At 39.8% G+C, this 17,609-nt stretch overlaps 1 protein-coding gene across 5 annotated transcripts in view; it reads right to left on the bottom strand.

Annotated features, from left to right (window-relative positions):
- Positions 1 to 4,250: 4,250 nt before the first annotated feature.
- Positions 4,251 to 17,609, bottom strand: part of PLEKHG4B (pleckstrin homology and RhoGEF domain containing G4B) — a 323,118-nt gene continuing 309,759 nt past the window's right edge. For 4 of the 5 annotated variants that reach the window (XM_072605293.1, XM_072605290.1, XM_072605291.1 and 1 more), the window contains 6 exons: positions 16,262 to 16,442; positions 15,287 to 15,403; positions 14,074 to 14,343; positions 13,234 to 13,451; positions 10,686 to 10,745; positions 4,251 to 5,767 (listed from right to left, as the gene is read on the bottom strand). In XM_072605293.1, the coding sequence (XP_072461394.1) occupies positions 10,704 to 10,745; positions 13,234 to 13,451; positions 14,074 to 14,343; positions 15,287 to 15,403; positions 16,262 to 16,442 (828 nt within the window). In that variant the 3' untranslated portion in view covers positions 4,251 to 5,767; positions 10,686 to 10,703. The remainder of the gene's footprint in view (positions 5,768 to 10,685; positions 10,746 to 13,233; positions 13,452 to 14,073; positions 14,344 to 15,286; positions 15,404 to 16,261; positions 16,443 to 17,609) is intronic. The other variant, XM_072605292.1, reaches the window with a different exon arrangement.

The raw sequence follows: 17,609 nt of genomic DNA, 5'->3' as shown, positions 1-17,609 counted from the left end.
GCAGATCGAAGCATCTTTTTTGTTTTAAAATTTTTTCTTATTTTTTTCTTTTACATGACAAATAGCATAACTGCACATGTTTAACCTATATCAAATTGCTTGCCTTCTCAAGAAGGGTAGAGGGGGAGAAGGAAAGGAGAGAATTTGGAACTCAAAATTTAAAAAAAAAAACAAATGTTAAAATTTATTTTTACCTGCAGTTGGTGAAAAATAAAATGCTAAATAAATATAAAAAAGATCGAGATCTGAAAGGGACCTCATCTTAAAAACAAGGACAGGTTATCAGTATTTAGGAATCTGCAACCAGCTAAGGAAAGAGGATAGCACCTGAGAAATATATGAATGGAAGGAGGTCATGTTAGGTAAGAAGGTCAAGTGTCTCCTATTGGTTGAAACTCACTTGGGAGAAGCAGCAACTGATCGAGTGGGAAAACATGTCCTTATGTACTGACACATGTCTGTCCAATACTGCCAGGTTGGTCTTAGTGTGGAATCAAGTCTAAATTCTCTCCAGATTTTTAGCATCTGGAATAGAAAGTAGATGATCTTAGTGACTACCACACGAGGGAGCCAGTGTCAAACTTTGCACAATGGTGAACAAAACACATCAAGTTCTGTATTTGCATGGAATGGGACGGGGTTGTCTGCAGGTAAGCCCTGGGAATAGCCTGATGGACCCAAGTGCAGGCTGGGAGGATTGACTGATAGTGATACTGGGTTAAGGTTGGAGCCAGGGGTTGGAATTGATGAATTAATGCAAGACTTGGGTTGATGGTCAGATGAGCTGGAGTTGGATGGCAGGGGGATTTGATCCAAGGGTAAGCAAGGGAAGACCAAGATTAGAGGCCTGGACAAGGGAAGATAAGGGCTGTGACTTTTAACTGAAGGGAGGGCAAATCAAATGGGCAGAAGTGAATTCATTGCTGGGATATGAAGTTGGGACATAGGAGGAATGAGCAGAGACTTGGTCAGTGAAATGTCTAAGCTGGAGAAGCGGAGAAATCATGCAGGGACAGGGAGCCAGGCTAATATCAGAAGCAATAACTGGGCTTTTCCCCAGGAGGGCAATGCTGTATTTGTGCATAACACTAATTTTGAATGTGTGAATGGATGAATGAATAAGAGAAGAAGCATTTATTGAGCAGATATAGTGATATAAATAAAAAAGCAAGGCAGTCCCTGCTCTCAATGTGCATTCCCTCACATTCCAATGAGGGATACAACACCTAAAGATTTTTACCTCAGATGGAGATTCCCAGTGCAGTGTACAGTGGCATAATAGACAGTAATTCATCTTTTTTGGTGTCATTTCTTTTAATAAAGCCATATCTGTTTCTAATGTTGAACCATTTGAGAGTGCCAAAGATTTTGGGGGTGAGAAATGTTTTTTTTGGGTTTTCAGAATCTGTGGCTGCTCAAGAGATTGGGGCAGCTACACCTGAGGAGGAAGTTACCTGGCCACATCTTCACAAAGGTTGACTATGACTTGGGGGCTAAGACTGTGGGTGCTACTGTTCCCAAGATTAATCTTGGGTTGGTTGGCCAGCAGTCGGTATTGGGGAAAGGGACAGAAGGATTCTTTATAAGGATTGCTCACCTTGATGATGGCTGCAAGGTCCAAGCTGGAAGTATGTCTGGTGTTCTGGGCTCTTGGGCTTAGGGGCCTGGGCTCTCTCCCATCAGGGCCTGTGAGGGGGTGGTGGTTCAGGTGGTTTGAACCACTTGGTATTTTCATCGTACGTCTCTTCCTCAGAGTACCTAGACTGCTATAGCTAGGTTGGTTTTCCTTCCCTACAAGTGGTGGTTGGTTAGCAGTGCTGTTATTCTCAGTGGTCCTGGCTTACATGCCCAAGAGATATATAAAAAGGAGACTTTTCAAGTAATTTTGCTTTGGCCATAATGGGCCTTGACCACCTGAGAGGACTGAGATTGAGGAAAACAGCAACTTTATCTACCTTTTCTTAGGGACTATTCATGTCAACATCAGGAGAAAGTACTACATCCCCAGGTCTAGGATAAATGAAGACTCTTCATTGCCAGTTCACTGAAATAAACATCTATAATAATAACAACAGTCCTGAAATAAATTTCCTCTCTGGATCTGTCATCATATAGTCATTTCTCAAACCTTAACAAACTAGAAAGGTTTTGAGGAAAGGCCTATGTATATATGTATGTGTGTATGTATATGTGTGTGTGCAAGTATACACACACTCAGTGTTAAAAATCTATCTTGTTGGGGTCCCCCTGACCACTCCCTCCCCTTCCAGTCAATATAATAAATAAAATTATAAATGGCCATAACAGGAAATAAGATTGCAAATGAGAGCCTGGAAGTCACGCACAAACTGTCCCAAAGACCAAAGGAGTATAATTTACAAATTGTATCATATATTAACTAAAATTCACATCCTGGTAACAGGTACTAAATCAGGAGAAACAATCTAGGTGCTGCTCGTTGAAGTTCTGGTCCTGAGATATTCAAATTCCAAACAAAATCCAGACAAGCAGAACATCAAAAAGGTGCTTATAACTTTGGGATGAGGACTTTGAAATTTTACCAATAACTTTAAGATGATATGGATAAATTAATGAACCCTGAGGTGGTACAGATGGGAGCTTGTCTATTTTCTCTGAAAAATCCTATAAAAAGTAAGACCTTAAACTCCTGTCCCTTGAACCCTCTTCCATCTCCTTGGTGTCTATACGGCCCAGTGCTCCCAACTCTAGTCCATGGTTTCTCAAGTGATAGTCTCTACCTCTTCCCCCTGGGGATTCTCTTCACCAATTTTACTTCACTCCCTTCACCATCTCATCCCTTGGCCCCAGGCCATCTGCCACTATGTCCCTCTCCACTTTTTGCCTTATTAAAGTGTGATCACTACTCTAATTTCTGCATTTTTCCTCCCTTCCCCTCCCAATAAGCTTTCCTTTGTACCAAAGATTAAAAAAGAGGAAAAAGAGCTCAGCAAAACCACCAACAGATGGAAATGAATCTATCTTTAATCTTTAATTGTTTTCCTCAAGATTTATTTTGACTTTGTAGGATAGGGGATAGGGGATAGACTTTGAATATCCTTTGGTATAAAGTATTCCTAAATGAGGAAATTGCTTCTGCAGATGCATAATGTTTGCTGGATTTTACAGGCTTGCTATGTGGCCTAGAGCAGTGCCTTAGATCACCAACCACCTTATGTCAGAAGGGGGCCTTGAATCCAGGTCTCACTGGGTCCACCTCAGGCTCTTTTCCTATTATACCATGTTGTATCTATCATTAATATTGTCAACATTGTCTTACATACTTTTAACAAGTATTTATTGTTCAGTGATTTCAGTCATGTCTGATTCTTGGCGATGCCATTTGGGGTTTTTTTGGCCAAGATACTGCAATGGTTTGCCATTTTCTTCTCTAGTGGATTAAGGCAAACAGAGGTTAAATGACTTGCCCAGGGTCACACAATTAGTAAGTGTCTGAGGCTGAATTCAAACTCTGCTCTTCCTGAGGCCAGGTCCACCACTCTATCTACTGAGACATCTAGCTGAAAAGAAAAAGTGAATAGAAGGGAAGGAGAATGAAAACACAGAGAACAAAGACCAAGATGCCCATGACAGGGAATGACCTTAGACATGGCTAACCTTAGGCAAGACTGTAAAATTGAAAGGGAGTTTCTCCCCTAACCAAAGTCTCCCCTACTTTCTGAGCCCTTTCTCCCTTCTCTGTGGAGTTCCTGCCCTGCCTCAGGTACTCAATATCCTCATGGTCTATTCCACCTTCCCACTTACAAAAACCCATTCTCAGGCTGATAAACTTCACATTAAGTTATAAATGACTTATAAGGCTTAATGTACTATTCCCTCTAGAGGCGTTTATATCATAACAAGGCAAAAGAACTCATAACTTGAGGTATTATCAAGCTGGTAAACAGGATTTTCTTTTTAATTCCCACCACATGAAGCTGGCCCTGATATTGTGGTCCTCAGGTCATATGTAGATTATCTAAACCAGAGTCAGAGAATATGGCTCAGTAGAAGTCAGCCTTCAGTCATCCTAATGCTTATCCTTCATGTTTTGGTTTATTCCAAGTTCACAGATTCATTTTGCTAAACTTCTTTCTGTGGGAAAAAATACAAGTCAAGTGCAATAAACTCATGAATAGAAATGAAACTAGGAAGCATGCTAACTCTTTAATACACATAGGTTCCCAGTAAAAGTCATTTCCATTTATACAAGTAAAGAAATGTGGTAGAAATACGGTAGAAAAATGTTCCATTTATTTTTTTTAAGTATTAAACAAGCCTGTATTGAAACAAAGTAACAAAAGTAAACTGTTGTCAACAGTTGACAGGTAATGAAATGTTTTCATATTTGATCTCTGAAAAAAGTGTTTGAAAATACTTTTAAAAAATCATTACTAAAATCATTATCATTTTCTAAAATGATCCATACATTTCTATCTATACACATCGCCTCTGTGGACCTTTGCAGAAGATGCTACTACTTTTAAAAGACAAGACCTTGTCCCAGTTACAGGGGTTTTAAAAGTGACTCCCCACAGTACTATTTACAAAAACTTCCAGCTGTTTGCACCTCTTCTGCTTTTGTTCAGAGGTTAGCTCACACCTTAGGGTCGCCTACCTTAACAGGATTGCACAGTATACCAAGTGGAATCAACATGAGATTCCCATTGTTGGGAGCATGGCACTGTTAGTTTGGTTTAGCAGGAAAACTGGCTAAAGCAAGTGGAGTTCTAACGCTGGCCTGGTTTTGTGGAGTTTCAGTGGCATTCAAACACCTGCACCACTTGGCTTCCTTTCCAAGTTGCAGAGAATCAGGAGTGGACTGTAACTTCTAATGTACCTCCTAAGCTATTTACATAAAGCTTGTTAGAAAAGAAAAAGATTTAAAGTTCTTAGCTCCCACACAGACGTGCACAAACATACATATTTAGGGCCATTCTCTGCTCCCTTAACTCCATGGTGAGCATACTTCAGATACCCACTCCAGTCAGAATTTAGCCCAAGTTTTGGCTCTGCAGGTTAGGTGCATTACTAACAAAACATTTAAAAAATGAAATTTAAAAGTTTGTTAGCAAATCCTAAGTCCATCATTATTTGAAAGATGCAGAAGGGCAAGTAAATGGGTAGGGCGGGGACAAAAGCATCTCCAGTTGGGACCAAGGTGTGATTTTTGTGTTTATGGTACTTTTGTTTCTCACTCAGTCCTGAAGGCTGAATTTATGTGTCCTTCATAATAGAGGAAGGGGCTGTGTCTTTTCAAGAAAGAAATATTTCTGTCTTCCTGGTGTCTTACCAGCACTACTCAGGTCTCTTTGCTTCCATCGTGAAGAGCTGGTTGCCTTTCTTTGGGTGGCATGCCCATATTTGGTCAGTCTGAGGTGGGATTGAGTCTGAAGGCTCTTCAGCCTTCTCCCTGACATATGAGAGCAAAGCTGGGGAATAGAAAGGTTGAAAATGGTGGTCGAGCTGGGGTGAAGTGAGTGTTGAAATGATGTACAGGTATAAGTTGTAGTGTTCATGAAAGAAGAGGTGACGTCTAGGGCATGAACAGCTCTACTGAGCCTTGTAATGTGGGGACTGTTGGCCCATCAGATGTGGCCTTGCCCTGATCTTTTTCTTTCTGACGTCATGTTATAGCAGACATGCAGTCCTAGTTTTCTTCTTGAGATGTATGTTCCCATGTCTGGATCAGAAGAGTGTTGAGATGGTTGTTTTGTGGCAAATGTCACCAAGTTCAAATCAATCATAGCTGTCAAAACAGTGACTGTTGTTAATATAATGGTTACTTGCTCTTTTGGAGACTTCAATGTTGCAGAAAAACACTGTGATTGATCACAACCTCCACCCTCTCTCCTCCCTTCCCTGTTCCCTCTAGATGATAGATAGAACATTGAATCATTTTGACAAAAGAATACAAAGCCAATCAGAGAGAAAGCCCCAAGAAAAGAACAGTGTCTTTACATCACATTATGATTCTGCCAAACGAAAATGACCACCAACCATGCAGTGCAAACATGCCTTACCCATGGCCTCCAAGCCTGCAGCAGCCCCTTCCTGCAAGTCAGAGTACATTTCCCCCAGTATCACTATTTTCAAGACTGTACACCACTCCCCTTCTTTCTCTCCCTATCAATTTCTTCCCCCAACAATGGTCATAGAGTTGGGCAGGGGCACAGGGAAAGGGGGGTAGGGATGAGAAGGGAGGCCCAAAGCAAAAAGGAGAGGAAACTCGCTGGGGACAGAGTTGAGAAGAATGTGAAGATATGAGAAAGCTACCCAGATTACCCAGGCAAATTATACAGGCTTAATGAACAGGTGGTTTTTCTTAATGTCAGATGTTGAGTGAGGAGAATGCATGAATGGCTTTGCAATATGGCATCTGCTTAAAAAAAGCATTGCTATTTCTATCCATTATCCTGTAATATGGCAAAGAGATGCTCATTAAAGTCCCTTACAGCTCTGAAATCCAGTGACCCTCTGATCTTATAAACAGAGAAAATATTCAATATTTATACCCCATCTACTGCCCTGGTACCTAATCATCTCCAGATTCCACATGATGGAAAAAGGAAGCTATTTGCAGGACCTAGCTGCCATAATGGATAAAGGTAGGAAGACCTGAGTTTGAATCCCTCCTTAGACACTTACCAGCTATGCTGGACTTGGAACCAGGAAAGCTTGAGTTCAAATCTGATCTCAGACACTTAATGGCTGCGTGACCCAGGGCAAGTCACTCAATCTCTGTCTGCCTCAGTTTCCTCATTGATAAAATGGGAATCATAATAGTACCTAACTAGCAAGGTTGTGATAAGGACCAAATGAGATCATATGTGTAAAGAGCTTTGCAACCCTGAAGAGTTATGTAAATGCTAGCTATTACTATGATAACATGTTTACATGCACATGCAGTTATGGCTACAAATATAGAGATATATGTATATATAACACAGATGTATATAGATTGCATGTATACTCAAATGTATACCAAACATCTTTCACTAGAATCCTCCCATGTTGCCTCACCATGGCATGAAGGTAACACTGGGTTCTCAAAGCATATTTCATTGCAATACAAGCCTTATCTGGTCATACCAAGATGGAAAGACTTGAGGGACTGATGACTGGCTGGTGACAGATGATACTGTATTGTTTAACATAGAAGAAATTCATCACCAGAAGGCTGGCCATCAAGGTATGACTCCCTCCCCCCCTTTTAGCAACCTACAAAAGCATTTAATTCACCTTGGCCCTAATGGACAAATAGGACCAATGGATACTATGTGGAAGATGACTTTGGTTCAGTGTAAGAAAAATCTCTTAAGAGAGGTGCTAAGAGTTGCAATGGATATCCTTGAAAGGTAGTGATTTCCCCATTGCTGAAGCTCCTTAAAGAATTATTTGGATGAACACTTGTAGAAGAGAGGATTCCTTCTTCAAGTCCTGTCTAGTTAATTGACTTCTGAGGTCCTTTCCTTGAACTCTTGAGTTTGTATGCTGTTTCCCCACCCCCTTTTACTGGGTATAACTTCACCCATAACATCTTCATCATGCCTCTCAGTGAAGTCTGCATGCCTCACGGCCCCAGGCATAAAGTGACATGCCAACATCAAAGGGGAGTTTCTGTGGGCAAAATAGTAATTGTATAAGGATGTGGTTCTAGGTTTGTGATGCTGACCCCAGAATGACAGGGTAACTCTATATAAGCACATTTGCAGGAAATGCTTCCCTGAGGGACATTGTCACACAGATCAGCCTGGAGTAACCCCAAGGCTGGCAGCAGTAGGCACAGCAGGGATGGCCTCATCTGGCTTCATCTGGCATAAAACTAGATCACATTGATCTTTTGATTCTGGATTCAGAGCAGGGACCCTCTAATCCAAACCCCTCCTCTTACAGATGAAGAAAGCGAGGTCCAGAGAAATTAAGTCACTTGTCCAATGTCAGATACATATTAAGTGTTAGAGGTAGGATGAACCAAAGCATTAACATGGATGAAACCATTTGCCTTTTATAATGTTTCAATTCACTGGGCTTGGGTTTATTTCATTTTTTTTCTAAACATGTGGGTGTATAAATTCATTAATTAATTCTGGAAAAGCATCTATTATAAAACTCTGCTCATTTAACAGTACCATTAGTGAGAAGTGAGTCTTTGTTTAGTAAAAAATGTTTTCTGAATGGGTGTTGGTCCAACCTGATTTTTTTCTTTTTACACAATAAGTTTATTGTCAGTTCACATCAGAACAGTTTAAGCATGACAACTTCTCATGAATTTTCTTTTCTTACGTACCATAACACTGGTGAAAACCTAGGCTATGTCAAATAAGCCATTCTGGCTGCCAATCCCTGCAGATGTACCCAGGTCCCAATTAGTGAGAACAACGAATAATGAATATAATGAAGTGGTAGCATTATTTGAATTCACACTATTTAGAGTTATATATAAAATATGGTAATTGTTCCATCCTTACGGAAATAAGCAGTCCAAATTCAAATAATTCAACCATTCATGAGATCTGTTATTTGTACCAATTGGGACTTACCTGTGCTCTACTCTTTTGGGAGGGTAGACTCCTTGTTTCCTACTGAAGAGAGAAATATGGTGTAATAATCATGGCATATTAGGAAAAAACATGGGATGCAGGATTGTGACTCTGGGTACATCATATCACGTTTTTGGCTCCCAGTTTCTTCATCTGCAAAATGAGACATTTGGAGATCATCTCCAATAGTGTCTTCCAGCTCTAAATCTAACACATCTCCCTTTTCTTTTTAGGAGACTAATTTCTTGGTAATGTTCTCCTTCAGATATCACAGAGAAATCACACTTGACTTCCATTTCTCACATATTATGTTGTCCTGTGATTATTTGTGTGTTATATCCTATGACCAAAGTATAAGCTCCATACAAGTAGGGCCTGTAATTCATTTAGACTTTGTTTATTCTCAGCCTCTAGCCAGGTGGGCACCAGCAGGTTAAGCTAGCTCTTTCATATGGTTGGATATAAAAAATAGGAAGTTTTTTTATGTTGGAAGAAATTAATTTAAAAAGGTACTATGATGACCCCAATGTGTGCCAGGTATCAGGTAGACTGGGATGGTGCTTAGGGGCTGTTATGTCATCAGAGTGTAAAGAAAAGCAGAGACATGGACCAGCTAGGGATTCAACTGTCAGAGACCTTCTGTAGAGGCAGAGGGTCCACTTTTCTCTAAGTGGGAGCATACCCCAGCCCAAGAGCAAGGCAGGCCATTAGTTCATTGTACCACAAAGATTTGTCTGGGGAGGCCAGCTCTGTAATTTCACTGGTATAAAAAATTATCTGTGAGGAAATTCTATCTCCCAATACAGATCAGCTCCTTGAAAGGTTGCTTGAGGTTAAGCCAGGTCACATAGTCAGTAGGTACCAGAGTAGGTACTCAGGTCTTCCTGATTTCCAGTTCTCTAGATACTAGATCATCCTGCCTCTTAGCATACAGACATGTCCTAAAAAAAATAAATTTTTTTTTGAGGCAATCAGGTTTAAGTGACTTGTCCAGGATCACATAGCTAGTAAGTATCTGAGGATGGATTTGAACTCAAATCGTGTTTCTAGGGCTGGAATTTGATGTTCTCTTGGTTTGTGTCTTTTCAAAACTCCAAAGTATATTATTTGCCTTTGGTTCATGTGTTGGGTAGCACTGTCCACTATAAATCTTCCTAAGCGGAATTCTTTCCACTTCCTGGGATCAGCCGACTGGAGAAAGCAGGATGTAGGATGTTCCTAGGGGATCCCTGAATGGAGCGGTGGACTGGCATCTCCCTTCCTATCTATTGTGAAAACTGTGTACTTTAACAGCTTCTGGGAACCCATTCCTTGAAAAGACTGGGTGGTCTAGGAAAGTAGATGGGGAAGGGAGAGAAGAGAAGAGAGAGTTCATGAAGGAACAGGTAAAATGTAAAGGGGAAAAGAAGGCAGCAGATAGGTGAGTAGACCAGACAATCGCTCTACTCTTTAATTCCTAATAATTTCTTAATCCCAGGCAAGTTATTTTTAGTAGTCATTTCTTCCCCTCAGACCCTCCTCATATACCTACTATGGTACAAGTATTCGGCAGACTGGTAAAAGGAAACTTGTCTAGGCATGCTATTGATTTATTCTCAAAATAAGTCATGGGGTGTGGTGTTTTTGTTTTTAAACTTCTGGTGTCTGGTTAATCTATGCCAGGTTCTCTGGTCATCTATCCTGGTTTACAATGTGTAAAGCTGTTGATAATAGGATGGGATTACAACTGCCATATTGCATTTCCTAAGTGAAAATATTGTCCACACTCCTAGTGTGTAGAGTTTGGCTGCTATAAAAGTCACCTTTCTGTTACAGTGCAATCCATCCCCCAAGACAAGAAATGGCTGGACACACGATACACGGAGGGGAAAATTCAGTGAAGGAGAAGCAGCAGAGAAAGGGCTTACATTACCTTTCTGGCAGAACCCCTCTTAGGAAGGAAGCATTGTTAATATCAGGCAATGCAATTAAGCTTCCAGTGCTCTTTTAATATGGTTAGACATGCAAATCAGCCTGGAGAAATGACTGCATGCTCCAATTTAATTGATTGTTAACTGACACAGATGAGGCAACTCAGAGCATCCCTCTCCTCCCAGTGTTGAGCTGAAAAAACCAGTTACTTACTGAATGTTTGCCTGCCAGTCAAACCACTGTTGAGAAGCCTAATACATGAGAAGTTTTGTTCTGACAAAAAAGGGAGGGAAATCAACTAATTAAAACCAATGTCATTGCTTATCCTGAACAATTTTGGGCATACAACTTCCTCTGAACCAATTGACTATTCCAAGACTTACTGCCATCTTTTTCACTCAGAGTACATTAAAATGGGTCCTTATGTCCAGCACATTTTAAGTGCTTAATAAATTCCTGTTGGCTAACTAAGTGACATGTAGGTCAATTCATCCCCCCCCCCCCCACTACCTTCTTACTAGATCTTGGGAGGGAAATGACAATGGAAAAAGAGATATGTATTATGAGTTAGACAGGATGGGGACTGAGCCAGCATCCTTGGTAACATTTTAGGAAAAGGCTCTAAGTCTAAATTAACCTTCAAAAGCCACTAAACATTTTCTTCTCCTTGCCTCATGGTGTCTACTCATCCTCTTCTCTCATTGGCTCTCATTGTAGCCCGATGTCTCCAGCCAGGCTTTCTTTGCTCCCACCTTGGTGTTTTTATTAATCTCTGCCTCTGTTTTTGCTTTTCCTTCCTCATAGGACATCTTCTTTCTTTCCATCTCCTATACTTGACCCAGCTGCTTCCTGAACTACTTTATATTTAAGTACTTTGCCCTTATTTTACAGTTATTCTCTCTCTATTTGCATGTTTTCTGTCTCATAGAAGGTAACTTCCTGGAGAACAGGGATTTTTTTCATTGTTATTTATTATATTTAATTTTTTTTGTTTGCATTCCCAGTGCCTAATACATAACTGGACCATGGGTTGGCCATACAAAATGATTATTGATCAATTGACTGATACTCTGATCAATGTCTTCCTTTGTATTTCTAAGCCCTCCTACATTGATTATCTTAAAGTCTTTATGTCCTGTTGTGATTGCTAACGCTTTTCTTTTTAGCCTAATTACACCCTAAGTTCCACTTGAAGGACCAAATCTGGTACTTCTTTTACGTTCCTCACAGCCACTACTGCCTAGAAAGGGTAATTAACAAAATCCTGGTGAATGAATGGATTGTTTATTTGCTAATTATCTGTGCTACAAGAATCCATTGTCATCTAAGTTGTTGAGCTTAGTTTTAATACCCCCAATCCTTCACTGCCTAACTATTTAACTGGTAGTGGTTCTCAATACACTGGGGAGATCTACTAAAGGGGATTTAAGGAAAAACAAATATTAAATGAGGAGTGGGAGGGCTGTGATCTGTACATGAAGAGATCACAGATTCATCATAGTATGAAGTATTTGACTAAAGGATTAACAATGTTAGTCCATGTATCCTATCTCCTGATCTCCCATCTGTCAGAACTATAGAACTATAGAAGCTACTTTCCCATCCCTCAGAATAGAACAGATTTTTTTAAATCTTTAATTTTTAAATTTAAATCTTCAGTTTTTAAATTAAGCTTGGGGATGTTTGATAATATTCTGAAACTCTGTGTTTAAAGGCAGAACAAATTTGTGACCCATGAGTGTAAGATTAGCTTTTCTTTGGGAAAAAAAGGTGATAATGTTGCATTTTTTTTTAGTTCATTGCCTTTACTTTTCAGTTTCATATTTTTGTCCCCCTTTTTCCATGGACAATTTTAATTCTTAATTCTTGGCACTGCTTCATCTAAGTCTGGTTGCCCTGGCTAGCTCAAAAGTCATTTTATCTTTTTAAATTCTTCAAGATAAGACTAATTCTTCTTTCCCAAACCAGTGTTATCACCCTTAACAAGGAGGGATGGTGGTATAAAGGTCAGAGTCATGTTGTGGGACCTAAGAGACCCAGATTTACTGGGACTCAACTTTTCTCATTTGTAAAATAAGAGGATTGGACCAAATAATGTCTAAAGTACCCTTAGGCTCTGACAATCTGTGTGTCTCGAGGACAGAGGAAGGAAGGGTCCGATTGTTCCTCTTGGATTGCTCATAGTGCTCACTAGGTTGTGAATAGACCAAGTTATTGACCAGGAGGTCCCACCAGAAAGTGCTTCTAAAATTCTTTCATATGAACTCAGCTGTGTATATGTTTCCCCCTGGCAAACTTCTTCAGAACAAGGATTGTCTTACTTTTAGTTGTGTATTCTCAGGGACCAGAACATTGCCTAATACATAGTATATAATAAGTGCTCAAAAATGTTTATTGAGTTGAATTGAAATGATGTTTTCTTTGAATGTATATTTGTATTAATTCTCTGATTACTAATATTACTCTTTTCTGATTTCTGTCTCTCTCTCTCTCTCTCTTTCTCTCTCTCTCTTTCACTGTCTGTCTCCCTCCACATTATTTTAAATTTACATGTTGTATCCCTCAACAGAATGAAACTCTCTTGAGAAAAGGGAGAATGGAAGGACTGTTTTTGTGCTTTTCTCTTTGAATCCCCAGCACCTATTACAGTGGCTCACACATAGTATGTCTTTATTAAATGCTTGCTAAATTGAACTGAGATGAATTCAAAGTAAATAGATAACATGGATTAGCGTGAATTTATTAAAAAACAAATACTTACTGTTGTAATATACTGATTACTATCATGTTTCAACCTGGAATTCTTCCCAGGGAGAGCTGGTGATGTGCACTGGGAAGGAGGTTTGGAGCCAGGATTTGAAGCACTTTCATCGGAAAATGTGTCTGGAAGAAGCTGAGACAGCCCAGGGTGGGCTGAGCTGCTAAATCCACCAATGCTCTCACCAGAGGTGCACTGGGATGACTCAGAACTCTCAGTAACTACAGATAGGGAGGAATAATAATAATGCAGTTTAATGAAACATTAATCAGTTTATTAATTTACAGAACATAAGTGCCCCAACCTCTTGTGTTTCAAGTCTAATGTCTTTTGATATTGGAAAGCCTAAATTATAACATTCCCTGCATATTAATTCCCTTTCATCATCATCAATTATCATAGTCCCTGCTGGTGAGTAGGAAATACTGTAATAACTGCTAAATTGGAGCTATTGTAGTAACTGCCAACTTTTTAGTTTTCCTTGGATCTTTACGTTTGATAAATACTTTTAAAATTACTTACAAAGTGAAGAGTTGGGCTATCTTTTCATTGATTTTTTGACATGAACCCTTCCCCTCTTATAAATATTCTATGGCATATATTTATATTTTTAAATTAAAGTGAGTGACTGAGAATTTCATAGCAACACTTGAAGTAATCAGAAACACCTGAAGACATATCCAAACTCACTGGTGTAGTCAGCTGAGATATCTCCCTCTTACTCAGTGAATCAGAGCACTTGAACTGGCCTTATCAGTAAACTTCCCTCCCCTACCTCACTATTGTATGCCCTCTCCCCACATAATTTTACCCTTTTTTGGTACCATGTACAGATCCACTTACTCATTGATGGCTGGCTTCCTGTTTCCTGTTCTAGCTCATCTTCTTCGATACAAGTTTTAATATCATAAGTCCAGTGATAGAAGGGAGGGCTTAGCAGACCTGAATAAGATGTACTAGAATAAACATGCAGGTTTAGTGACCCCAAAATTGAAGATGAGGACTGGCTGCTTGAAGAAGAGGTGCTGCTGTTGGAGATGGTAGAATGGGGCCTTTTGAAGGGTGTTGAGTGATCAAATGAAGATACCGCGATAGATGCCCTAGATCTTGACTCTAGAAACAAAAAAATAAAAGGTGAGTCTTGCCTCTTTTCCCTGTTATTATCCAAGCCATTGGCAGATTAATCTTATCCCATCTCTTTCCTTCCCTTTCTTTCCCTTGCCTTCCTTTCCTTCCCTTTTTTAGACTAGGTTTTCTGTCTTGCCCTTGGCTAGAAGTGCAGGGGTCACTTTCATTATTGATCAGCAAACTGAGCCAGTTCATCCCCTGCTTTGGTGGTCTGATGGTCTCCCACTCTAGGGAGCTCATCATATTAGTTCTGGTCTTAGGATGAATACCTTGATTGAGTACTACAACTCAGAAAACCTGAGTTCCATGGCAGCAAGGATTACATCCATGCACCATCATGGTCAGACTCAGATTAACCTTCATAGTGTACAGCTCTACTCATATCACTTTGCTCAAAAGTTTGCTCAAAACCCAAAACCTCAAAGCTGGAAGAAGCTCAGATATTGATACTGATATTGATTAGGAAACTCCTCTATGATATAACCAATGAATGGTTACCACCTTGGATATGAACACTGTGAGAGGAGACCTGTTCTCACCCAAGGCAGCCCACTTTTCAGTTTGAGATAGCTGCAATAATTAAGAAGTTTCCCCCCTTACATCAGATCAAAATCTTTCAGTAAATTTTTAATAGCTCCCTATTACTTCCTAAATAAGTGGGTGCTCAAGTGGGATGTAAACTTTATATTATATTAGGCTGGTAATACAACTACCACATGTTAGAAAATTCATTATTTTGCTTCTCCTACATTTTCAACGGGGGGATCATTCATTGATCATGAGACCTTACTAGACATGAGGCTATGATTGTTGTACATAGAATCCTTGACCTTCAGCCACCAAAGTTAATACTCCCTAGTCTGATTTATTTTTAAAGTGAAATTTCTCCAGTAGAGGATAGAATGAAGAGTGAAGTAACAAGTGGTACCTGTTCCCTTCATGATATAATCTATTGCCCGGTCGCTTATGGCTGCATCGCTGGGTTTGATGTCCATGAATGGTTTGTTGCCTATTCCCATAGATACCATTTCTTGCATCCTGAGTTCTAAAATAGAAAAATATGCAGCACTTGAGAGAGGAACTTCATAGAATTATAGAGTTTCAACTGGAAGAAATGTTAGGAGTCATCTTATCAGTACCATCTTTTCTTAAGAATACTGTGCCTAGAAAGGTCATGTGACTCACCCAATGATGCACAGACTGCAAACAGAAGAGCCAAGATTTGACTCCAAATCCAACAAGTCGAACTTAACTGACAATTTACTGGGGAATATCTACTATTTCAGGGCATCTATCAATAAAGAGACTAAAACAGGAGGGAGGACTAAAGGACAAAGTTGAATAAGGTAGGCTGTCAAAAACAAAAAAACAAAACCCGAGAGATCTGCAGGAGCCAAAAAGAGAAGAAACAAGAAAAGAGCCCTTTGGCAACAAGAAGGATATTGACCACCCAGGGAGCTCTCTGTATTTGGCTCAGTTTTTGTAGCTGTAGAAACTAATTCCATTGTGACTCTCTGGGGTCCTGGAAGCAGGGGAGCATGCAAATGAAATCACCTAGCTGATGGGAAGAGCATGGGGACAGAGAAAGCAGCAGCTTCTGGCTTGGCAGATCCCCCAAATCTAAAGAAAATGAATTCTGGGAAAAGGCCATTTGATATATATATATATATATATATATATATAAAACAAACCTCCCCTCTAGGTGTAAAGTATTTCTAGCTTTCAGGTAGGTTATTCTCTATAGCTCCAGAGAATAGTTACTCTGACTCACATGGTTGAATTCTTTATGCTCAAGCTGTATTGCATTTCTATTATATTAAACTCTCATGTAAAATGAAATTTGAATGAACCCTCTCCAGTGTGAGCTACTGCTATTGCCTTGTAACGTCCTCATATTCTATACCTCTATTCCTCAGAGCTTGTCTCCAGAGGATTTTCCCTATGATATTTGTCCAAGCAATTTTCACTTCTGCTGAACTTGCTTGAAGGATGTATGTATCCTGGGATTTGCGCCTCCTTCTGAACCAGATCTCAAACCTCAGACCACTGTCTCCAACGTTTTCTGTCATCCCAATTTCAGCAGTCTGAAATCATATCCAGAAAAATCAGTATGTTCAATTTCATCTTAGCATTTTCCACAGCAATGTAAAATTGTTTTCACTGCTAAGAATCTGATGATCCAAATAATCCAACATGGGAATTAATTTTCTGTACAAAGCAAATCTTGATTTTTCTATGGTAGCTTCTGCAACCATTTCACATATTTATGGAAATGTAATTTTTTTTCAAATGAATTGTGTATATCAATGTCATCTCCCCAGTCAACCTCATTCATGTTCATTAATCCATGGTTAAGGGAGGGAGCAGATACTATTCTCCATACCTCACCCTTTTTTAATTCAGGATAACTAAGATTTTAATGAAATTATTTTTCTAAACCTTAGTTCTAAGCTTTAGGAGACAGACAGATAGACAGACAGACAAAAAGACAGACAGATAGACAGACAGACAGACACACACACACACACACACACACACACACACACACACACACACACACACACACACACACACTGCTCTCCAGTGGTTCCTTATTTCTTCAGGATCAAATACAAAATGCTATGTAGAGTTTAAAGTCCTTTACAACCAGGCCCCTTACTACCTTTCCAGTTTTCTCACACTTTACTCCGTTGTGTCTACAATGGACGCTAGTGACACCGGTCTCCTTGATGTTTTTTATACGAGATACTTTATCTCCTGATTCTATGCATTTTTACTGGCTGTCCCTACTGCCTCGAACAGTCAGTCTCCTTCACCTCTGCCTCCTGGCTTCTTTGAAGTATCATCTTAAATATCACCTTCTGCAAGAGGCCTTTAGCAGTCTTCCCTCCACCTCTACCCCCAAGCACTCCACTGTTACTTCCCTTCCCTATGGGATTTTTGTTGTTGTCTTTCAATCATGTCTGACTCCTTGTGACTCCATTAGGGATCTTCTTTGCAAAGATACTGTAGTGATTTGCCATTTCCTTCTTCAGGTCATTTTACAGTAACTGAGAAACCAAGGTTAAGTAACTTGCCCAGGGTCATACAGCTAGTAAGTATCTGAGGCTGGATTTGAACTCAGGTCCTCCTGACTCCAGGCCTGGCATTCTATCCATTGGGCCACCTAGCTGCCTTTAGAGATTATCTTCTGTTTATATCTTGCATGTACAATTTTTTGCATATGAGCTGCTTGAGGGCAGGAATCATGT

The sequence above is a fragment of the Notamacropus eugenii genome, chromosome 4 (genome assembly GCF_028372415.1).
Source record: "Notamacropus eugenii isolate mMacEug1 chromosome 4, mMacEug1.pri_v2, whole genome shotgun sequence".
Taxonomy (NCBI): Eukaryota; Metazoa; Chordata; class Mammalia; order Diprotodontia; family Macropodidae; genus Notamacropus; species Notamacropus eugenii.
Note: the sequence above shows the minus strand (reverse complement) of the source record. Positions and strands in the feature narration are given on the sequence as shown.